Source organism: Balaenoptera borealis (assembly GCF_965194805.1).
Source record: "Balaenoptera borealis genome assembly, chromosome: 7".
NCBI classification, from domain to species: domain Eukaryota; kingdom Metazoa; phylum Chordata; class Mammalia; order Artiodactyla; family Balaenopteridae; genus Balaenoptera; species Balaenoptera borealis.
The window spans coordinates 20,800,783-20,826,415 of NC_138864.1; the positions used below are offsets into that span (position 1 = coordinate 20,800,783).

At 40.1% G+C, this 25,633-nt stretch overlaps 1 protein-coding gene across 1 annotated transcript; it reads left to right on the plus strand.

Moving 5' to 3' along the window:
* The first annotated feature begins 14,455 nt into the window (after positions 1 to 14,455).
* Positions 14,456 to 22,987, plus strand: CCDC71L (coiled-coil domain containing 71 like). Its single transcript, XM_082399911.1, has one exon. The coding sequence runs from the start codon at positions 18,816 to 18,818 to the stop codon at positions 19,521 to 19,523; it is 708 nt and encodes a 235-aa protein (XP_082256037.1). The 5' UTR covers positions 14,456 to 18,815; the 3' UTR covers positions 19,524 to 22,987.
* Positions 22,988 to 25,633: the final 2,646 nt, after the last annotated feature.

The window sequence follows — 25,633 nt, forward strand, 5'->3', positions numbered from 1 at the left end:
TAGAGTAAGTTCACCCTTCCCCATGGCTTTAACCACCCTACACAGGCTGATGACCAGTATGTAATCTACAGAGCTCAGACTCTTATACTTTTGTTCTCTGCTATGCAGTCTTGCTTTTGACTACTGCCAGCCGCTCTGAGAGACATAGAGCAATGCCCGTCCTAGCATCCCTCTTTGTTTTGCAGATTTTTTTTCCTCAGGGGACCCTTTTCCTACTCTCAAAGACCATGGCACTTCCTTTTTATTTCCTCTCTCAATCCCCAGGGCCCCTTTGTCCCTTTAGAAATATAGCTGTGTTATTCCTATGGATTAAGGTTTGAAAACAAAATTCTCTTCACTCTTTTCTAAGGTTGAAGGATGTGGTTTCTGGGATAGGTTTTTGAGGCTAGGGAGGGAAAAATGTCTATCTAATTGGATGCTCTACCATCACTTCAAATACAACATGTCCAAAATGAATTTTGCTACCCTCTCCCATCATATCCTAGGCTGTATCTGCTTCTTTTCCTTTATTTACCGGGCTGGTAAATATCATCACCATCTATTTCGTTACCAGGCCAGAATCTCGTGTGCCATCTTGGGCTCTGCACTCCTCCTCACCTGCCTTGTCCAGTCAATCCTGCTAATTCTGTTGTCTAAATGTCTCTTAAACCGTTTCTTTGCATGGTCCTTGGTATCACTGTCTCTATCGAGGCTCTCTTTGTCTCCTTCCCTAGCTGTTTCCTCTAGTAGTGTGTCCTCCCATCTGTCCTGCACAGTGTTGTCAGAGGGATCATTTAACTACAGGTCCGGTTATATTTATCTCCTACTTAAAAATCTTTTGATGGTTTAACTTTCCAGTGATTTTTATGGGAAGTTCGACCTTCGTGTGCTGTGCTAAGACTTTCATACTCCTAGTCTCCTCTCTTGTCTCATCTCTTACCATTCTCTGTACCTCTCATATCCATCATTATCTCTAGCCTCTGAGTCTTCCTCTTTATGTTGGTTTCCCTGTCTGTAATGACCTTCCTCCTCCCACCCTTCCACACCTGTTGCCTCCACCAATATCTACTCATCAGGAAAATGCAAATTAAAACCAGAATGAGATACCATGATATATGACGTACCTACCAGAATGGCTAAATGAAGGACACTCACAAATAGTAAGTGTTGGTGAGGATGTGGAGTCACTAAAATACAAATACGTGGCTGGTAAGAGCAAAGTTCCCAACCACTTTGAGAAACTGGTATTTATGAAAGCTAAACATATTCAAAAGCATTCAAGAATCAGTTCCTGTTAGAAATAGTTGACTTCAACTCCATGATCCCATAGCAGTTTACTGCAGCATTTATCATACTTTATTGTACTTGTTCGTTTTTTTTATTAGTCCTTACCACTGGACTGCCAGATATTTCAAGAACAAGATCTGTCTTTTCATGTCTGTGTTCTGAAAGACAGGGACAGGTCTGGCACATGATGGATACTCAATAAGTGCTTGCTGAATGGATTGCATGTATACTTAAAAGAAATAGAATCTAATGCTCGCTTGGCAGTTCTAAGTAAAATTCCTTAGTTTATGAACTTGTATGATTTCTGATAGGAAGTGAAAACTGTAGCTCCAAACACCTCCCCCTTTACATTAATTTTCAGAAAACTCTACAACTTTAAAAATCAGGCTTTTAAAATATCAGTGCCAACTCACCTTTCTATAAAAGAAGCAAATAAAATGAACTGAAATCAGCATGTCACACCACTCACCTGGCAAAAATCTTCAGAGGGAGAGTAAAGTGGCATCAAGAGCCATGTAGAGAAGGGTCAGCCTGGATTAGTGACATCAATAGAAGCATCAATACGTAAAAAGTGTTTTAGATTCATATGTGATGACTTTATCTGGTTTACAACAGACAGAAATATAACACAAGACACTGGCAATCAAACACAGTAAAGATCATCTTGGGGAGCAAAGGGAAAAGACTCTACCAGCTCCCTGAAATGAGTCATCTGGTACAATAGAGTGATGGTTGAGCTCCCAATTTTCTGGAAACTAAGGGGAAGAAAAGAAGCAATGAAGTTACATAGCTTTCAGTTTCTGTTGAAAGGACACGTAAATTCACACACAAAGAAAATCAACCGGCTCATAGATGACAGAGCCAGAGTTTGAACTTGTCTGCTCCCAGAGCTGGTGTTCCGTCCAGCACCCCAGGCTGCCTTGTCCTCCCCAGTGGGAGGTGTGTCTGCACTGGTCACGGTGCATCTAATCTGGGGAGCAAGACTGCGCCCCAGAATAGCGAGGTTGGTTATGTAAATTTCAGATCTTATCAGTGACAAGGATGCATGATGAAAAGCGTAAAGGACTCTCATAAATGAAGACTAAAGTATATCAAGTTTACTTAAATTACATCTATTAGTTTTGATAAAAGAGTGGAATCATAAAATTCGTAATCTCTTGGTGTTCTGTGACATTTCTAAGAGTGAATGAAAGAGCTGGGTGGGAGACCTTGACGCATGACTGCACTGAAGACGTCTTCTCTCCCTAGTCACTGCACCTGTATCTGAAAAGAGGAAAGGAAAGAGAAAGAAGGATTTGACAAGAGATGTGTCTCATCCCATTCTTCCTTATGGAAAACTCTTTTCTACTCCAGTCACCGGTGCTTTGCCCACATGTTTCCTCTGCTTCCAGGTTGCATTTAGTAAGATAGTACAGACATCGAGTCAGGAAATTCCTTCCTTCTTTAATTTTTAAATTTACTTTCAGCCGCGCCATGCAGCGTGTGGGATCTTGGTTCCCCGCCCAAGGATTGAACCTGTGTCCCCTACAGTGGAAGTGCGGAGTCCTAACCACTGGGCCGCCAGGGAATTCCCTGAAAATCCTTCTTTCCACCCTGCTTCCTCATTTTCTTGCATTGCACCCTGCACCTGATGGCAGCTAATCTAAGTACAGTGAAGAAAGGAAGCCAGTAAAGCAACCACAAGTTCACTTCTGATACAAAAAGGAAATACAGATTGACTGTAAGGCAGGCACTGCTAGACCAATGCATTAGATAACTTGTTTTCTACTTTGCTGTCTGCATTCTCTTTCAGATCCCAAGTTATGCTTGGGAACAGCGTATCTGTGCGATGTACTGAGGGCACAAAGCCACGGGGAGGGAGTGGGGAGGAAAGGAGGAATATACCCTCCAATGCAATCCTGCTTTCTCACTGTTGAGAATCAAGCAGAATTTAACTGAATTAAAACCAGTTCTCTAAGGAATTAGACAAAATGCTGTATTGATAATTCAGTAGCAAACTGCATTTAAAAATACCACCTGTATGAAACATCACGCGAATTTAAGCAGCTACCCACTCTAAATTTATTGCACAGCATTGGAATTGAGGATTGGAAATTCATTTATGAAAATCATACATAAAAGATGGCATTAAATATAATCGTTTTAAAAGCTTAAAAAACATGGCATCTATTAACCTCTCCACCAAAATAAAACTCACCAAAATAAACATTTAAAGGCCCAAATCCCCAAAAGACAAGGAGAATTGAAGAGAAAGTGATTACAACAACATTTTGGGAGGGAAAAACAAATAGTGGGACCACAGAAAGCTAAAGACTAATTTTACAGTGACAAGTGCTCAGGAGCGGGTAAACTTTTATTGCAGAACCTCCAAAACACCCAGAAATTGAATCTGAAAGTGAATTGGATTGAAACTCCAAATGAGAATTACTCAGGTCCTCTTCCCATACTCCATACCAGGCAGCTACTCCTCTCTTAGCCTGGCAGAAGATGGAAGGTGACCCTTTGAATCAGAAGGACTCTGGCCTCAGGGACAGTAGACACACCTGTAGGCAGAGCACTGCCCTGAAAACAGGGTAAATCTATGTATTAAATGGATGCAATTCTTTCTTCCTGCAGACTACACGGCTCCAAAAATGTTGACAGAGAGGCTTGCACACCCTAGGCAGGAATTTGGAGAATTCCTCTTCGGGGGAACTGATCAACCCAAGAGAAAAACCAACAGATACTGATGGTTTGGGGTTCCCAACAAATGGCTGCATGCCTGTCCAATCAGTGAAGTCTGAAAGCCCTATCCACTCACTATCCATTTTTCAGTGCTTCATCTTTAAATATGATCAAAGATCCAAGGGTCACCAGAAAACTGAGGAAAAAAAACCTTTTAACATGAAATAGTGTGTACAGAACTGAAGGGGAAATTTTTTAAAAAAAGGAATTTAGAAGGTACACAGGCAAGGCAGGGAGCAGAAAACACTAGAAAATTATAATTAAAATTTGAAAGGTAAGAGAAAATAATACATACTTGAAAAGAAACATTCAGAAAATGACAATGACAATATCTTAAAAATGAAGTATATGGTAGCAGAGGTGAAAAATGTAACAGAAGAGTTAGAAGATGGGGAAATATTTCAGTATGTAGGAAAGTAATAGAGATAGAAAGAAAAGAGAGAATAGTATGAAAAATAGCCAAAGGAAAAAGTTCCAGAAATAGAGAGATAGGAAAATATAAGGGAGAAAATTAACTAAGAAATAGTACAAAAATTTCTCAGAATGGAAAGGTTTGAGTTTCCATATTAAGTACCCAGCATGATGCATGGGAAAAAAAAAACGCACAGCAAAGCAATAATCATTAATTTTCAGGCCTCTGAGAGCAAAATAAAGATGCTAACGCTTCCAGAAAGAAAGAACAGGTCATACACAAAGGTTTAGGAATCAGAATGGCGTTCAGTTTCTCAACAGTAACACTGGAAACGAGAAGAAAATACAACAATCTCCCTAAAATGCCGAGGGAAAGTGGTTACCAACCCAGAATTCCATTCCCAGTCAAACTTTTAATCAATTGTGAGACTTAGGTACAAAGCTCTCCAAATCTTTGACCCACATGCACATTTTTTTTCAAGAAACTACTGGAGGAGGTGTTCCACTAATAGAAGGAGTAAGCCAAGAAAGAAGATGATGACATAGGATTCAGATATCCGAAGAGATCCAACACAGGAGAAAGATGAAGGGAATTCCCACAATGGTGGTAAAGAGGGAACCCAGAATGACAGCAGAGAATCAGGTCAAGAGAAACACTAATTCAGTTTGGCACAAAAGGGCTGAGGAGATCAAGAGGGAAGTCTCTAAGAAGTAATGAAACTGACATTTTGCCAGATGTGTTTAACAGTTTTGAGAGAGTATTTATAGTTCTGTTGAAAGTCTGTATATGAACAAGAGGTATACATGGAAACTAAAGAAATGAAAAAGAAGCTATTAATAACTCCAGGAATAGCAAAAAATAAGCAAGCAAAAATATGTAATCATATTACCCTACATGTTCAGCTGGAAATAATAGTCATATAGTCATTTAATGTAAATAGCAATAATTGATTTAAACAATTTTAATAATAATGGGATTAGATGTTAGAGTAGGGTGTGTGTGTGTGTGTGTGATGTAAGAGAGCTAAGTACTCAACTTTCATTAAAAAAAATCAATAGATAATATTTAAGATAAAAAAGTCAAGAAACAGTATAAGCACACTATTTTGAAATATGGAGCTAACTATGAATAACAACTATAAACAGAATGAATGATCGCTTACCTCTAAATTAATGTAAGCATTTACTACTTCCCTTAGGGCATGGAAATTGGAAAGGGAAGAGGTAACATCTGGAATTTTTATCTTTTTTTAAAAAAAATTGTAGAATTATTTGTTTTAAAACTGTATACAAGTATAACTGATACAAGGTAATCTAAAAATCATGTAGAAATTAGAAAATTTGAGAACTGTGGAATCCCAGTATTGGAAAAGATTTTAGTAGATCATTTGTTCAGTGGCTTTCAAACTTTTTGGACCCCTACTCACCATTAGAATCTATTCACGTAACAACCTAGGACACACACCTACACACACACACACACACACACACTCATCCTGCCTCTCCTACCACACTAGTACATATTTCAGGAAACAGTGCTTTGGCTTACTATTTGTAATATGCTGACACCCCCCGTCCTCTATTCTATTCTATGTTTTTAAAAAATGTGTTGGGTTGTGACATTAATTGATATTGTAACCTGCAATTTGAAAAACACTGATCTAGCCAGATCATTTGATGTTGTGGACCCTGCCCCTCACACAAAACTTACTGATTCCCACTTAGTACTGATCTTTTGGCCAGTTGTTCCAATCAGACTCTCATGGATTGGGCTTGGGCAGGGTCCAATCGGACCATCTCACATTGGACCAGACAACTCTCCTTCCTCCAGGTCCTTCCTCCTTCCTCCAGGTCCTCTGGAGACAAGCCTGGAGGTTGGGGTATGTCTCAGTGAATGGAATAGCTTTCTGGGTCCTACAGTAATGTAAACATTTTCATTAATGCTTTCGCACACAGAAGGTGCTCAATAAACATTTGCTGAGTTAGCTTGACTTGTTCTGAAGACCCACTAAAACCTCATCATGAGCACGTGTTCATTCTCCTCCTTCTCCAGCCGAGTAGCTAAAGGTGATGGTTTATGTTTGCGTTGCCTTTTGATTTGGCAGAGACTGCTCCACTGCATCTTGAAGGGTTTGATGCTTAGAATGGAGCTGAAGCTCCATCACCAGTGCCTTTCTTTTTAAGGGTATTCATACATCATTGCTCAGTCAAGTGCATTCAACTTCATTGACAGGGGACGGACTCTGGCAGACCAACCATGTGGGGCTTTATGTTCAGCACACCCAAAGGATGCACATTTCAAACATCTTAATGAACCAGATCCTCACAAAAGAATGAAAAGCATTTGAAAACACAGAAGCATAGAAGAATTTGGTTTAATGAAAATATAGGCTTCTGGAAACTCTACTCTGCCTTTAATTCTCATACTTCAAATATTACAAGTGAAGGCTGAACCCCTAATGCTTTAAAAATTAGAGCCTGTCTTTGATTGGAGAGTGGGTATAGCTGCAAAGTAATCAGAGACCTACGGGAAGCCTGCCTGCTGTGCAGTGAACCTAGGATATAATCTTAGCTGACTTTTGCTTTTGTCACCTGTGAATTTTCTTGGAAGTTTTGTAGAGGGAAACACTGATCACGAGTTTTTAAGTATTTATTTTAAATTAGGCAGACATTCATAAATATGTATTACATTATGAAGTTGTCAACCATTCTGTTTTTCCTTTTCTGTTCAAGGTTGTGGAAACTGTACATATTTTGTATGTCTCCAAATAAAGTACATATCAAAGGAAAACATTTCTTTACATATGAACAATTTAAAATCCGTTAGAAAAGCTTTATACAATCCTGAATTTCCATGGAGCATAGCACAAAAACTGCTGGTCTAGAGGAAAGCATATGGGAGACATTTAAAAACAGAAGGGTAATAGCTATATGTCTGTGCCTAGATTATATAGAAAACTGAGTTACAACCAAAGAAGATTCCTAAAGAACGTGCGGAGATCTGGGAAAAGGGAGGGAAGATTGCTAGTGGATTGCTGCCATAGAAAAGGTGAATAATAAAGCATAATTTAGTCTCAAATGAAGAGTTTCTCAAAGTGTTCTCTGTGGGCCACTTTCATCAGAGTCCCTTGAGGTGCTTCTTTTTTTTTTTTTAATTTTTTATTTATTTGTTTATTTATTTTTGGTCGCGTAGTTGCGGCGAGCAGGGGCTACTCTTTGTTGCCGTGCGCGGGCTTCTCATTGTGGTGGCCTCTCTTGTTGTGGAGCAGAGGCTCTAGGCATGTGGGCTTCAGTAGTTGTGGCATGCGGGCTCAGTAGTTGTGGCTCACGGACTCTAGAGTGCAGGCTCAGTAGTTGTGGCCCCTGGGCTTAGTTGCTCCGCGGCATGTGGGATCTTCCCGGACCAGGGATCGAACCTGTGTCCCCTGCATTGACAGGCAGATTCTTATCCACTGCACCACCAGGGAAGCCCTTTAGGTGCTTCTTAAAATCGGAGGTGAACTGGATCCATCCTGTACTTACTAAGTTAGAATATCTGGGAGCAGGGTCCAGGGATGTATGTTGGACAAGTTTCTCAGGCAATTCTGACGAACGAACGCTAAGCGAAAGAACCACTCTGATGATGGGTTGTGCCCACAGACTGGTCAGTGTGACAAATACAGCTAGAGTACTTCACGTCTGATCACTGTTATATAGCGGGTTGACGATGTAGCAGGAAGGTCCTGGTGGCGCAGCAAGAAATAGTGTCAGCCATCTAAATGGGAGATCCAGGGGACCTGGCTTGTGAGAAGTAGCTTTTTATTTACGCAGGCCAGTTAAGGTAATTATGCTGGAGTTTCAGAGTGACATGATTGGAGGGTACTAAAGTCTTGATTAGGTTCAAGTGCTTCGTGCACCTGGTAGGACCTTACCTCGGAGAAGCAGGTTGTTACTGCCATCAACTGAAGTCTCCCACTGTAAGACTGAAAAAACCACACTGAAATACTGGTGTTCTTGGCTAAGAATCTACCTTTCATGCTTATTGCAGTCAACTGTAACTTCCGTGAGCTTCTTGGGCCAGGCTGGGCATTTTGTCAAGCCTGAGGCCCAGTCTTCGGTGGGATGATGTCAGCCGCATAAACATCTTTAGAGGATGCCGAATGAAAGGAGATGGTAGGGAAAACATGCGCACGCACACAGACGTACACACATGTGCGTGCGCGAGCGAGCGCAGACTTGAAATTAAGGAAGAGACCAATTATTTAGATTGTTTTACGATCCAAGTTTTAAAATTTGAACATTTGAGTAGTATTACCTCAAAAGTTGCCTGTTGTATGATTAATGAATTGATATATTCATTCATCCTTTCAACAAATATTTACTGAGCACCCAAATACCAAATACTATGTTAAGAGCTGGGGATTCAAAGGAAATTGGACTTGATTATGTCTTCAAGACTTTTAGGAAAGAGAAACATGGAAGCAAACTAAAAAATATTGTGTTAAGTGCTTAAATGCAGATATGGATAAAACAATTACATAAGGAGTAATGCTAATAGTCTTAACAAAACAAGGTAAGAAAGTTCCCTTTTTACTATAATTCTACCTATTTCTGGTGGGTAGTAATGCTTAATTTTCTCTTTAGCATTTAAAATATATTAAAGAACAGCCTCTACCTACCTGTATTCAGATTGTTCACTGGACATCCTGACTTCAAGGGTGGATGAGAAGTATCTACACACTGTTATCGACAGACTCTGCATTGAAGTTTCTGGTTTTCAAATCAAGGCCTGGGTTTTTTTTAGTGATTTACAAAGATCCTCAGGGAATTCAGGGAAATGCTGTCCTGTGGTTTTAATCATGTACTATGGTAATACTTTTTCTAACATTAATCATTTACTTAATATATTCCTCATTGATATCCTATCAAAAGAATATTTTCTCCATTGAGTTTCTGCCCTACCTTTTTAATAGAATCGACGCCCCATTGGGGCTTTTTCCTCAAAAATATAGTCCAAACATTCTGCAAATAAGCAAATAAATGAAAACGGAAGACCAGTTTCAAGAAGATGGGAGTTAAAAAAGTGAATCGCTAGACAGCATCACGACAAAGCTGTGTCCATCGCAGTGTGTTAAAGTCTTCTCTATTATTATTATTCCTAAGTATATGCCCTGTTTCTCAAAGCACCAAAACGTAACTTCCATTCCCTGAAGCTACCCTATGTAGTGAAGTGGGAACAAATAGTACCACCAGTATTAAGACCATAAACTTTGATCTGATAATCTTGAGATTTCATAGAGCCCAAGGATGGCAGACCCACACGTTACTGAGGGCACACAGATTACGAAACCTTCTCAGCTCCAGCCCTTGTGACCATGTTGAATGAGGACCCATTAGTGACACAAGTAACATTTTTCAAGAACAGCAAGAGAACCTTAATTCTTTTAAACTTTCATGGTTATTGAAATTCTGTGCAGGTTCAGTTGAAGCACTTTTGTAGATTTGCAACCCCTGACCAAGGCTATAGTCCTGTAACAAAATAGGAATTAGTCTTATACAAGATCTTGGGAGAGTCCATGTCCTGTCACTGAAAAATAATCCTATAGCTCAAAGTTAAGAAAATTTCTGATTGTCTTTTTCTTGGTTTTCATGGTATATTACTTTTTTTTTTAATTAATTAATTTATTTATGGCTGTGTTGGGTCCTCATTTCTGTGCAAGGGCTCTCTCCAGTTGTGGCAAGCGGGGGCCACTCTTCATCGTGGTGCGCGGGCTTCTCACTATCGCGGCGGAGCACAGGCTCCAGACGCGCAGGCTCAGTAGTTGTGGCTCACGGGCCCAGCCGCTCCGCGGCATGTGGGATCCTCCCGGACCAGGGCTCGAACCCGTGTCCCCTGCATTGGCAGGCAGACTCTCAACCACTGCGCCACCAGGGAAGCCCCGTGGTATATTACTTAAATTCATGTGGTAAAGCATCTTACTCAGAGGCTGGCACTGTGTTGAATAAAAAATAACACCCTCTCCTCCCCCATTTTATCCTGAGAGACAAATTGATAGACTTAATAAATGTAATTTAGGGTAAATGAAAGAGTCATCATTACTACAAAGTAAAACAAAATAATGATTATAAAATCCCAGTAAAAAAACTTATCAAAAAGGTGGTCATGCTGTAGGTCAAGATATTATCTTGAAAGTTACATAAAGGCCCTGGCTTGATTCTGCTATAGCTCTTAGTTACATAAAATTTTCTCTGGTTCTACACAGAATCCCATTTCTTGCTCTGCTCCAAGTTCTGTCTGAACAGCAGTAGAAATCCATGCATTCTGTTAGATTTAGATGGCATTCCAATAGACAGAAGTGAAAATGTCCTGGATCTAAGTTAGACATCCTCTCTTCACTTGCATCCAAGCCACCATATCCGTGCACCGTGACACATGGGTGCTATATCCATCCACACATTCAGGACCTTGGCATGCGCTTTGGAAGCCTGAGGTGCTGGAGAGGTTGTACAGCTCTTCCTCTTTTCTACCACTCTCTCTAATCTCAAATCACAATAACACTAAATTGCTAACTAAGAGTCAGGAAACCTAACAGAATTCTGATTCTTTTTTTCCCCATGAGGCTACTTTGATGCTTTGTTGGGAAATAATAAGTGCGAGACTCTTTCACAATAAACATTCCCATTTAAAGATTACCTCACATATACTGGCACTATAGAAGGTACTGGAGATGCAAAGATAAATAAGAAAATCTGCCTTCCAGGATTTACAGGAAGTTATTTACAGGAAGTTATTTACAGGAACACACTAAACTTACAAGATATTTTTCTAGTTTTGGAAGGCTTTAGTGGTTAGAAAGTTTGCTTTATTTACATAGTCATGGCAATGTAAATGCCAGATACAGATTTAGCAAAAATATGTGATATAAATATGTTAAGAGGTAGAACAAAGGAGAATCCACATCTGGCATAGTAAGAAATACATGAATAATATTTTAAACTGAAAAATCAAGAAATAGCAGTTTAAGCATGTTATTTCAAAACATGGACAGGAGAAATGCCAGAAGTGTTGAAAATGGTTGCTTCTGGGAAATGAAAATCAAAGAGTGAATTTTTTTTTTCCAAAATCTGCTTCTTAAAAATGAGCACTCACTCTTTAAATCCCTAATTGCCCCCCCCCCCCCCAGATCCTGGTATTTGTGAGCAGAAGAAAATTAAGGTAACTGGACTTATTTTAGTGATTATTTCATGATGTATGAAAATATCGAATGACTATGTTGTACACCTGAAACTAATATAATATTGTATGTCGAGTATAACAATAATTTTTAAAAAAATGTTGTAGGTCAGGAGTTAGTAAACTTTTTCTGTAAAGAGCCAAACAGTAAATATTTGATGCTTTTCAGGCCATACAGCCCCGTTGGCACTGCTCAGCTCTGCCATTATAGTGGGAAAGCAGACATAGACAATACAGACGAGTGTAGCTGTCTTCAACAATATTTTATTTACAAAAACAGGCCATAGGCTGGATTCAATCCATGATCATAGTTTACTGACCCTACCATGGAGCTAGGGCCACTGCATAAAGTTGAACAATCTGTGCACAAAAATAAGTGACCGAGGGGATAAGCGGGGTCTGAAATGCAGCTGTACTCCCTTTGCCATATTCTGTACCAAAGTGTGACAGCCTATTTGCCCAGAGACAGGAACACTTTTTTCTAATTCATTTGCCCAGTGGGAATGCTTTTTACTAATCATACAATAGCGCTCCATGGCTAGTTGGTTCCCTGTTTAGAACCTTAGAGAACATGCAAATATTAAAATGTTCGCAAGTCCTTAATAATATCCTACATGAGACTTCTATTCTCCAAGGAAAATAATCCAAGCCATCTGTCCATTCTTCCCATGACCCAGTGTTGAGTCATTTTATCTTCCACATTGTTCTTCTGGGGAATAGACTCCCATGTGCCAATGTCCCAGGACTATGCATAATACTCCAGGAATGGTCTGAAGAGTGCAGAGCAATAGTGATTATGACTGATACAGCTGTAGGATCACATAAGGTCTTGGACAAAACGTCTACCATGGACTCGTATTAAGCTTGCTGCCAACTGAACCCTCTTGGTCTTTTAAACATATGTTGCTATTAAGTATAGTTCTTTTATGTTATACTTCTCCGGTTGAGTTGACAGACTCCTGGTTTAGACTTTATACTTGCTTCTATGAAATTACATTTTTAAAGAATTGGTTCACTGTTTTAGAAGGAGGTATCAGCTCTCTCCTGTCTCTCCATGGAATCTCTAAGTTTGATAAGCCCACCCACCACTCATCATCTTATCTAAAGCACAGATCAAAATGTTGAAAATGGTAAAAGACAGAGCATAGGACATTGCTTGTTCGCATCCTAAACAGAAACTTGTAATTTAAAGCAAGGTATATGCCTACATAAGTGCAATTATAAGAAACTACCCTTTAAAGAAAATACAGCCACTGTAGATCTTAATTCCAGATTTCAACAAATATATACAAGATATGTCATAAAAGAATTATTTTAATAACACACTAGACCAATATATTTTCTTTTAAGTGTTTACCACCAAGAGACCACAATAAGTAATTGTGAGAGACCATGAAGGGATAATTCAAATAACAGTAAATATAAGTTAAGAAGTATAAGAGAAAATGTTCACTCTCACTAGTAATAGAAGAAATGCAAGTTAAATAATAATTAATAACTAAAGACAGGCAAAAATGCTTAAAATATATAAAACAATTCTGGAAATGTTGGGGTGAAACTCATATTGCTGGAAGTATTGTAACTTGGTTGTGATCTTCTTAGAAATCAATATAACAATATGTATTAAGAAGTCTCAAATTTTTTCTTCTTGACCAAGGAAATTTATCCTAGGGAAGTAATGAAAAGAAGAAAAAAATGCTGAAGGGGTACATTTGAACATTGTTGATAATCCTGAAAAACTGAAAACAGTGTCCTTATGGCCTAAATATTCCACAAATATTATATTTGAACATCTTGGTAGAAGAAATATTATATTATGAAGAAGTAGAAGTATGGTGTATTGATTGTGTAAAAATACAAAGAAATATTTATACGTTAAGTGAAGAAAACTATGACATATAAAATTAGAACTAATGAAACATGAAAATAGATATTTGAAAATGGATATTATGGAGTGGGGTTTTTATTTACATTTAAAAAATCAGTGTTAATGTAATATCGTTTTCACAATAAATGTATTTTATGTTAAAGTTTACTACCATATAAAATATGTCCTACTGTCTGATTAGTTTGAAAAATCATTGGTGGGGACAGTGCAATAAAAGCTGGAAAACCCGTTTGGGAGAGGATCCTTAATTCTCTTTATCCGTATAGAAGGGAAGAGTCACTGAGCTACAGTCTAGGTACTAAACAGAGAGTGGGAGCAGGTTGATGAGATAGTGGAAATATCTTCCTGGCCATAATTTGGGGAAAACAGTTCCAGTAAATCTAGCTACAAATCTTCAAAGCTAAGAGTTAAGTAACTTAAATGGAAATATTTTACAAATGACATAACCCTGTGGTCTTTTGGTCTTTTCTTGTCCAACATATTTTTGTAAATTAATTGTGTTTTGCTTGAGACAGTGATTATTTATTATGAGTTTCTGCTTGAATGTGGGGGAATTTCTCAGGAAATATTTTGAAATCTAAAATAGTTTTGGCAAAATCTCTAACACTGGTAGTCAGTGGCGGCAGGTGCATAAGGGGGCATCTATTGGGGGCGGTGTGCAGTGCATGTCATAATCACCTGGGGTCTGTATCAGTTACGGTGTGTTTGGCTTCAAGTAACAGTAGTTTAAGTCATAGTGACATTTACCGATTCCTTAACTAGATACCCGGAGGTGGGCAGTCTCAGGGTTGGTTTGATGGTTCAACAATGTCGTTGAAGATCTAGACTCTTTCTGTCTCGTCCCCACCGCCCCATCCTCAACTTGAAGTTCATCCTTGGGATTTTGCCGAGAGAACTGCTTCTTCACTGCCCAGCAGGGATGAGATTTGTGGTGCCCTATTTGGACTTCTCTGACATCACCCCAAAAGGAGTGGTGGGGTGCCTAGTTATAGCCTGGTGAGGGTAAAAGCCATAGTGTTTTTTTGGGGGGTGGTGGTGTTTTGCTGCAGTAGATCGATAATTTTCTAAAAGTTTCTGTCTTGCTAGGCTACTCCTTTCTTGGTCCTAAAGCTAGAGAGAACAAGGTTTTGTTGGCGCTTTTATGTCTTTTATGTCTGTTGGCATTTCTTGGTTGCTGGCTTCTCCAGCACTCAGTCTGAGATGTGTGCAGAAAAGAGAAAAAAAGAGAACGCAGGGAGCTCACTGCTGTGTTGTTCTTTGGGTTCTGAGGTCCTTAGCCTGTCTGCTTTCTCTTCTCCCTTCTTCAGTCTTCTTATGTTCATTTTATATATAATGACCAGGGTTTTAAATTGAAAGTAGCAAGACGAATAGGAAAGGTACAGGTATTTCATCTTCCTGGAAGTGGAAGTTCTGGCCTCTCAGTTTAGGTGTGTATTTTGTGTATTTTACATTAAGCAGTTTTAGAGCATATCAGAGCTTCGAGATAACTTTTATAGAAAGATCTAAATGACTTTATAATGATTCTAATGAAAAGGCTGAAATTGATGAATCATGTCCTATGTAATTCCACTTGAACTAAAAATTAATGCTATCTCCTTGGATTAAATACAAGAATGTTAGAAACAACTCTGGATTAACAGTTGGAGACCTAGGTCCTGGTTCAGAGTAGTCTACCATTCAGCTGTGTGAACTTGGGCGTATCTCTTGGCATCTCAATATTCTCATCTGAATTAAGAATGTTGGACTCATTACATGATCTCTAAATTTCCTTCTCGCTCTAACATTTTCATTTTCCCCTCATCAATCTATTACTTAAAAAAAAAATCTATAGACTCCCACTGTAATATAGGATTTGAAATACATAGGTTAAACCAAGTAAAATCCTCAATTAGAGAAGACAAATAAAGATAACTGTTATTTATTGGATGCCTGCCGTGATCTGGGCACTCTAGTAAAAGTTTTACTAATGTTCACTCATCCAATCCTCAAAACAATCTATTGTAGTAGAGATTATGCCCATTTTATAGATGAGGAGATAGGCTCAGAAAGATAAAAAATGTGTCTAAGGATATTGTGTTATAAAGATCTGTTTGATTCCAAGTCTGTTTGATTCCAGAGTGGATGCTCCCAGCCACTTACAGATACTTTTTTATTTTTTGGCCACTTTGCAAGAAGCAAATTATTTCACAGAAGTGGAATCTTAAAGCACACGTTCTGGATAGCTAAGAGATATATGTTATTTTCAATTTCTCCAGTCACTGCTTGGTTTAATTCTTAAACTACAGAAATTATAAATTCAGAAAATATACACATAGAGGTAGTTTTTTGTTCTGTTTATTCTTATTATCCAATACTTATATATATAGGAAGCATCATTCTCCTTGAGAGGTAAAGGAATAAACTCAGCATTTTAAACAATGTTTCCTCAAGAACAAAATTTTAATTTGCCAACTTTCCATAAACCTTATAGTGTCTTAGGAGTGTCCCAGGATCTAGAAGAAATATATTATCTTTATGTGTAAATTTTACTCACTTATGGAGAATGGATAAGAAACATTTGTAGGACTATTTAAACTAATCAAAAGACAGAGATCAAGAAGAAATGTAAAAATAAGAAACAGTGAAAACGGGAGAATAGAGAAATCGAACAATGCCAAATTTAAAATTATACAATAAGTTGTTTGACATGATATTAATTCCTAAAAATATTTCATACAGATATTGTTTGGTTTTAAGTAAATTAAATGAGTATGTATTATAAAATGAACTTTTGAACGCTCTACAATTTGTTGAGACCTTATGTTTTCCTAGAATAAGAATGGTCTTCTAAAAAGATTTATCCTTTTAACTGAAATCAATTCGCTAGGTTTGTGTAGATGCCTGGTATGTATTTATGTGGCAAAAGACCCTAAACATTTCCATAGTTAAGAACCCTAAGTACTTATCATATGATTAACATGGAAGGGAGGAAATAACAATATGAGAAGCCAGGAGTACATAAATCCTTATTTTACCCTTTTCTTTCACTATGAAGTCCCCTTACTACTCTGCTGGCTTACTCTGTGAGATTTTCTATGTCTATCTTGCAGGGGTATTCCAATGGAAGTTATACAAATTTCACATTCGTCTGTGTTCCCAGAATTACCCAGAGAACTAATTGTGATATAAAGAGTTGTTGTAATGACATTTCCTTATAAGGACTTAGGAGGCTGGTAACTGGCTCCATAATCTTGTCCTGAGACCAGGCTGTGCTTTTCTAGGAAAATGATTTTCTCTTCAGAAAGTTACCATGATTTTGGTAGGTTGAGAACTGGTCTCCTGGTAGGACGTTTGGTTTTTACCATAAACCCAGTGTGTGGAGAGGGTGCTCTGGTGTAGAGAAGCAACTTTCAAAATATTTTTGTTTTATTTTATTTATTGTTCATTTTATTTACTCTATTCCTTTGTTTTGAAACTAAACGAACAAAATCTGGTTCTAAGAAAATATCTGTAAGTCCAATATAGGGCAGATAAAAACTGCTCAATTCTGGGAGGAGTGGAAGTGGAAATACGGGGACAGCTCTATCCCTTAGTCACTCCACTCTTGCATAAAGCATTTTCTACTGAACCTCTTTGAGTCTGAGCAGCACAATTTGAAAAACCCCCAATGAAATATAAAGATCACTAGATTAGGAATCCAAAGCCCTAAACTATAGTCCTAGTCCTGCCATCAAGAAGCTGTATTACTGAACCTCTGTGGGTCCAAATTTCCTCATCTGTGAAATAAGGAGATTGAACTAGGTATCTTTCAGCTCAAATATTCGAGGGAACCATTAGCAGCTATGTGCAAATCACAAAACTCTGCTTTATTAGTTCTCTGCTGCAAATAAGGTGCTCACTGAAGGGTAAAATTTGCATGCCTACCTCAAAGTTCTAAGGATTAGGAGATTTTTTTAACCTTAAAACTTTAATGAAGTTAAGAGAAAACTGCAATGTAAAATATAAAATATAAAATTGTCCTGTCCTTAGCGATTTCAATGTATCTTTCTTTCTCACATCATTTTAAATTATCAGTGGTATTTCATTGATTCACTCAACAAACATAGAGTGCCCACTATCTGACAGGCGCTGAACTAAGTACTGAGGATAGAAAAGATGACTGAAGACTGTCCATTACTCTGTAAACCTTCATAATCCCCTCCTCTCAAATTCAAAAGGTGATGGGTTCTTAACAATGTGTTCTCTTCAGCAGAACCTTTTTGATTGTGAAGCTGCATCCTTTCTCAATGATAGAGATGGTGCTGCAAAGGGACATATTAAAACTAAATGAAAAGTGAACTGCACTCATTTAAAAAACAATTATATATTCAAAAATGCTATTTTCCTTAAGGAGAATGGCTTTGTTGTCATTGATCTTTGATCAACTTGAGCAGAGTATTTAGTTCTACAGGTATAAGAGGCTTCGCTTTCCCAATAAGCAGAGTTATCTCTTAAAAGGTGAAGATGGTTCCATTGTCTAGAAGGAGACAATGCCACTGATGCCGTCCATATTACCTGAAAGATTCTGGATTACTAGTGTTGTTTGACATGGATTGGGGTCAAAAGCGGGAAGAGTGGGATGAAGATGCAAAAGAGGCCTCTGAAGGTTTAGAAGGGAATGGTGAAAGGCCCATTCCCCCTGGACTTAGACCCAAATTCCCTTTCTGTGATACAAACCACAGCCTTTGGGCACGTCTCTCTTTGTTATTCAGACTGGTAGACCTCCAAGCTCAGTCTTCAAATGCACACCCACTCACTCCGAGAGTGACTCTCCCCAAGATGGAGCTGATGTCCACCCCTTACTCTAGACAAGGTACCCTCCCCATATACCCACCCAACTGTTGACTCGCGTTCAAGGGCCACCACCATCACCCACCCCAGCACCATCTACCAGGAACTGGCCTCTCCCCCAGTAGTCCCCGCCCCTCTTCTGAGAGCACCCAATGGGTGGAGTCGGGGCTGCGGTGGGAGGGGCCTGAGGCGGGCACATTTAAAGAAAGGCAGAGGGCGAAAGGAGGCAAGAGAGGAGAAGAAAGAGAAACCAGGGGGGCGAGGCGCCGTCCAATGACAAAGCCCAGGGGTGGGCGCCGGCCGCCATTTTGTACCGGTCGGCAGGATCTTCACCCGCGTCCTCCGCCCTCGGAGGGGGAGGGGCGGCGGCGGCGGAGGCGAGAAAAGTAGCTAGAGACGCGCCGGGCGGGAGGCGCCAGCAGCTGCTGCTGCCGCGGAGCCGAAGGCGGGCGGGGACGGCGGCGGCGGGACCCGGCGAGCGCGGGCGGCCCCGAGCGGCCTCCGATGCGGCGCAGCGTGAAGAGGCGGCGGCGCCGGCCCCCGGCCGCCCCGGCCGCGGCCGCCCGGGGCGTCGGCTTTAGGGAGGGAGGAGGGGCCGCGCTGGAGGCGCGGGAGGAGAAGGTGGTGTACTCGCGGTCGCAACTCTCGCTGGCCGACAGCACCAAGGCGCTGGGCGACGCCTTCAAGCTGTTCATGCCCCGCAGCACGGAGTTCATGAGCTCGGATGCGGAGCTCTGGAGCTTCCTCTGCAGCCTCAAGCACCAGTTCTCCCCGCATATCCTGCGCAGCAAGGACGTCTACGGCTACTCTTCCTGCCGGGCCCTGGTCCCCGACCTTCCGGGACCCCCTGCCGCCCGCGGCCCGACGCGCAGGCCGACCTTGAGCGCGGCGGCCAGGAGGAGGCGCCGCGGAGCCCGGGCGCCCGCCGCCCGCCGGAGGAAGACCCCGCCGCCGCCGCCGTTGCCGCCGGCCCCCGGGGAGAGCCGCCCCGCCAAGCCCGCGGCGCCCGGGCCCTGCTTCGGGGGCCGCACCCTGGAGGAGATCTGGAGGGCGGCCACCCCGACGCTGACCACCTTCCCCACCATCCGCGTCGGCGGCGACGTGTGGGGCGAGCGCAGCCTGGCGGCGGCGCGGCGTACAGCGCATCGAATCCTACGAGTGAACCTGGAACCCGTGGTGAGGCTCCGCCGCTTCCCGGTGCCCCGGGCGTGAGACGCGGCCCGCGTCGCCCTCCCAGCCGGCGCCGGAGCTTCCGCCCGGAGGGATGGACAAGTGTCAGTCGAGTGTTTACAGATCCGGCCTGGACCCTGTCCCCTCGTGCACTTTACGGGCGAAGAAGTCACCGGCTGGCGTTCCCGGCCCCGCGCCCCGGGCTCGCGGCGGCGCCGCCGTCTGGGACTCCGGGGCAGGTGCGCCCTCCGCCCCTTCCCGGCTCGGGGCTGCGGAGGAGGAGACCGCCGGACCCGTGGGGGAGGGCCCTTTGCTTCCGTACCCCGGACTGAGACGTCTCCAGGACTGGAGGGGCAGATCCGTTTTCTCCCTTTGGACTCTACCTCACTGGTCTGGAAGTCCTCCGAAGAAGTCGTTGTTTTTTCCAAAGGAATTTGGTTTCGTGCTTGTGTAATAACGCCAGAATCTACTTGCTTTTCACCCCGCTCCTCTACCCCTACCCCCGTTTTTCTTTTCGACTGCCACCCCTCTTTCTGGACGAAAGATCGAACCTGTTTTGTGCTGTTGCACCCGTTTGTGCTCAGGGTATTCTGAATCCCACTCGTTTCCTAATTTTAATCGGATTCCAAAGCTTTGACCAAGGATATTTTTCTAAGAGATTCAAGCTTATTATGACTGTTAATAGTGCAAGGATTTGTATGCTGTGAATTCCATGGGCTCAGTGATTGCAAACAAAGAGATGCAAACTACAACTGTTTAAACATTTTTGAGGTGTTTCTAAAGATTTTATATTGAGATTTAATGTTTATATTTGCTGAGCTCCTAAAGAAAATGGTTGAAACTCATATAAAGTTCTGTTTAGGAAAAGTTGAGTTGTTAAAATTCTTTTTGATTAAATAAAAATTAAAGTGCATTGAAACCACATGGCTTGTGATAAAGAAAACGAGTTATAAAGAACTGGTGTTGGTTAAAGAGATGGATGGAATCCTATTGGAAATGATTTGGTCTCCTTGTACTGGTCTAACATACAAATCCAGGTATAGTTCAAGGATAACCTATTTTAAATTGGGAATCACATAGGAGAAATAAATGTGTGTAAACCTTGTGATTAAAATGATAAACAGAATACCCATTAGAATTCTCAGAACTATCAGTGATTTCGAGGGGATGGGGACATTTCTTGGTATCAAATAACTGGTTGAAGTTACTTTGGGCAAAATAGGTCTTTCTTTACTTTTTGTTGTTGGATAGCAAGAAATGTCCAAACTAATATCCATCACTTTTATAGACATGAATCATGACAATTAGTTGTCTTTTTTGCTCCACGAGTTTCCTTTTTTATCTTAATTCCATTCATAATTTGTTTGCAGTTACCGGTCTTTGTTGACAGCTGAAGACCACAGGAATCGAACAGGCGAGTCACATAGAGTACTGACCCTTCTTTCACACTTTTATGATAGCATTTCTATCATACGGCCCAATGTGGAATTCCTGATTATCCAAGTGCCTTTGGTCATTGGTGGCAGCAAGACTTAATGGTTTTTAGCCGGTGGTGCCACAACCAGATTTTACTGCAGTGTCTAAAGGGTCAGGTGGTGTCTCTGTCCCACTCTTTTTCAAATTTAAGTATTCTGCCATGGAACCATTCATACTGGCTGGAACTCGACATATGAATCCCCAATATTAAGGTTTATCTCTGCTTGGCAGCTTCGTAGGAGAGTAATAAGAGTGGAAGTTTTGACTCTTGTGTTCTTAGAATTCAAATGGCATAGCTTTCTGGATTGAGTTTTTCAAGTTTAATAGTCCGTAAGTAGGAGTTTTGTGACTTTAATTTCAGTGTTCTTGTTTTGTAGAAAAAAGAAAATTATATATATATATCTACGACTTGATGCCAGTTTCCCATTATGCCTCATATTCTTTTATTCACTACTTAATACTAACGCGTTGTTACAAACACTGTCACATGAGTAAATAAAAGCGAATCATTACTTAGTTGATGGAGAGTGTTAAATTTTATTTGTGTGATAGGAAGCTTATATATATTCTTTTGGTTATTAGCTTATTGCCAGTTGTATTTCAGATACATAGGGTTTCCCCCCCCCCACCCCCAAATTGTTAAATTTTTTAGCTGACTAGCCCCTGAGGAAAAAATATGTATTGGTACCACTCAATATTGTACATAGTTTTATAATAATTAAAAATTAAATTCAGTGGCCATATTAGAATGTAAGTTTAACATACAGCTTATCTAGATAGTTTCCCAGAGGATTTTGAAATTGGACTTAGCTGGGAAGATACCTCTGCTCAGCTCAAAACTGAAACAACCATTGACACCATGCATTTATTTTAACTGAGATTCTTAACATTTTTTCCTCATGCCTCGTTACTTTAGTGCACTTGAACTAGCATAAATGCTTCTTTGGATTATCTGGGCTGTCTCATTTCAGTTTGGATCTGGTTGCCCATCTTGAATTCAATATGTTATTTATCTAGTCTATTTAAAAATCATGCCATTTCTAGTTTGTGAAATAAGATGTCAAAAAATCTTTATTTCTGCCAACTGTTCTTTAGCAAAGCCTATGTTACAGCTTCTGAAACGTGAAGAAACAAGTAATATAGTTGGTTAGTATATTAACAGGAAAGTGAAAGTACTTGATGGGTACATTGGGCAGAATGTGAAGAGGAACTTGGCAAGGTGGCCTTTTTGGTGAGGCATCCATTTCCTATCCTCTAAGTCTGTAGCTTAGCTTGTATATAGTTTTTAAAAAGAAATCTCATGATTTTATTCATTCTCTTATAAGATTATCTTATATCTCATACGGCGCAAGTAGAGGGGGAAGCTAGGAGGAAGTTGATCACCTTGCTGTGCTTTTATTTCATTTTTAACTTTTGAGTGCCTAAACGTGGTGACTGGCATCTCCGCTAACCTTTGGGGATTCCTGATGTCATTTTTTATCCTCCTTCCTGTCAACCAGCAACTTATTTTTCCTTCCAGAAACCAGGAATGTCATGATCGTTGAGGGCAAGCTCTGTTGTTGATAGTGCAAAGTGTTGCTGTTGTGGTGTGTATTTATTTTGTTGAAGTTCGAGTACCCTGTTGGACACGTGTAAGGAAGCTGGTGGCGGACACCTATTGATTTGCTACGTGCAAGTGATAGTACTATTTTTCTGAAAACTTCAATAAAGAAACATTAAAAATATTTGAATACAAATAAATCAGCAATTTTGAACTGAAAGCTTTTTGTTTTAAGGGTTGCGACAGCACTCTTTAAATTGGTGGTTTTTAGTGGACGTATATACATAATATTTACTTTATTATAATACTTTATTGGTGTGTTTGAAATATTTTCTGATAGACTGTTATGTCTTAAGTGCAGTAGAAGGCAATTGTTTGTAATGGAACCGAATTGTTTCCTTGGACAGTTTGATGTGCATATGATTAAGATTTACAATCTGGTTGTACTTTGCTTTTTAACTTATTAACTGTAAATAAATTTTAGAGAATACACAGTGACTGGTTTTTCTAATGATGCTGAAAGTTTCTGAAATGGGATTTTATGTTTGCATGTGAGTTGGAAAACATCATAATTAACAGTGGGATCAATTTTGACTATTTTGTGTGTGTGTGTGTGTGTGAACTTGAGATCTGTGGTTTGTGCTGTCTTGGGACTCTATATGTGACATCACCTCTTGAATGATCTAGTGAATCACCAGAATAGTACTTCACGGCCAATCCCAAGTCATTACCAAGTTTGCCAGCAAAAAAGACTTTAAAAATGCGTCAAGGGCTTCCCTGGTGGCACAGCGGTTGAGAATCTGCCTGCCAATGCAGGGGACACGGGTTCGAGCCCTGGTCTGGGAAGATCCCACATGCCGCGGAGCACCTGGGCCCGTGAGCCACAATTACTGAGCCTGCGTGTCTGGAGCCTGTGCTCCAACGCAAGAGAGGCCGCGATGGTGAGAGGCCCGCGCACCGCGATGAAGAGTGGCCCCCGCTTGCCGCAACTAGAGAAAGCCCTCGCACAGAAACGAAGACCCAACACAGCCATAAATAAATAAATAAATAAATAAAAATGCGTCAAAATTCAGTTTTGAGCCCTAGCCCCATGTCCTCCTGTGGTGGTGATAAAAAGTCTAAAGCTCACATTCTTTCACGCTAGGAAAGAAAGTCCAAGTGCTTCATGTGAGTAGCAGCAGTAAAGTCTGTTCCACAGAATGAGTAAAGCCAGAATTTTCATTGCAGTCTAGAAGGTAGGAGTGGAGTATTAACAAGGGCAGGATTCATAGTACCACTCTGTGGCCTGAAGTTCCTATCAATAATTAGAGGGAGCATGGTGTAATAACTGAATCCCAGTGCCTAGCATGGAATTAAGGTTTCACCACTCATAAGCATTAGAACTTGAGGTAAGTTATGTAAACTGTTTGTGCTTTAGCTTCCTCAAGTATCAAATGTAGTTAGTAAAAGAAATGATGGGGCTGTTGAAAGGGCTAAAGGGGATGTAAATGGTAGACACATAGGAAATACTTTAAAAATCCTATTAATTGGAGGCATGTGTACTGAGAATAGAAATGCTGAGAGTGGGGTCCTCTGGGAATTTAGCATCCTGAGAATAGAGCATGGTCTGGGAAAGCTAAAAGACAAATTAAGAGTTGGTAATTTGTGGGTGAATTAAATCAAAGACAGAGAAATCTCGAAATGTTTTTAGCCTGTTGACAAACCGGCAGGAGGTTGGATTAAGTTGATTTAAAAAACAGTTTTTACTGTTGGAGTTTTAGGCTTTCTTAAAATTTGGGGGTCTTCTTTTATCATCGTGGTGTCTCTGAAAGATATTTAAAATGTACTGTTACATGGTTTAAACTATCTGAGAATTTATAAAAGTAATAGATTACTATTGTTGATCCCATAACTTGCCAGATTTCCACACTAAGTTTTCCCTCGGTGTAAGTTCAGGAAGGGTTGCTTGAGAACCATATTAATTTGCATGTACAGACTAAATTAGAATCAATTTCTGCGAAGTTTGTACTTCCGGTGTTCAAGGAAACAAATGAGTATGATAGTTATGTTTGAACAGTAGAAAATTATTACTAAAAGTAAAACAATCCTCATCTTTGAAGCAGTGACACAATTATTTTCAGATTTTGTTTCTAAAGCCTGTAGTTTAGTTCTAATTCCTCTTAGCACAAAGAATAACAGAGCATATTCTAACTTGGTGAACAAGCTGAGGTTTCAGTATCTAAAGCTGACACAAAAGAATTTCATTAGATGGAAGTTATCCCGTAATAAGAAGCTCAAAATGGAGCCTGATTGCCGATTTGATTTCACAAGAGCGATGACTTCTCACTGTCAATGCTCACTTGTCTTGGTAAATGTCACCCTAAACCATGATCTGTAACATGATAAGCATATCCAGAAACCAACAGGAAGGTAACAGTCATAACAACAGCAAACACTATGGCTAGACCAGCAAGTTTGAATAAATATTCTGTTGGACTCAAAATTGGACTTCTTCTGCTTCTGAAAGTATTCATAGAAATGTTACACTGAGATTCTTCCAAGTACTGAAATTAACTGTAAAATGTATGTGTATATATATTAAAATATATATATATATATATATATATATCTTCTCGGATTTTTTTCAAGTACATGTTCTGTGTTTAAATATTTAGTGGGGAGAGTATAGAAAAAACGTGTGGCTTAGGGTTCAAAACTCTCAGGTTAAAAATAAATTATTGACGCATAATACACATACTAAAAAGTACATATATTAAAAGTATTATAAGCACAGCTTGATACATAAATTCAATATACTCGTGGAACTAGCACACAGATTGAAAAAACAGAATCTGGCCAGTAGCCGCAGAGGACTCCCGTATGCCCCTTTCAATCACTCCCCATCTCTCCTCCAAGATAATCTTTATTTTGACTTCTTACAGCATAGATAATTTTGCCTCTTTTTGGACTTTATATAAATGGAATTAAGTGTCACATGCCTAGCTTATTTCACTCAAAATTATTTTTGAGATTCCTTCATATTATTACATGTTGTTATAAATCATTTATTCTTGGTGGTGTATGGAATTCCATTGTGTGAATATTCTACAATGTTTCTGCACCTCTTGATGGGCATTTAGGTAGATTTCAGTTTAGG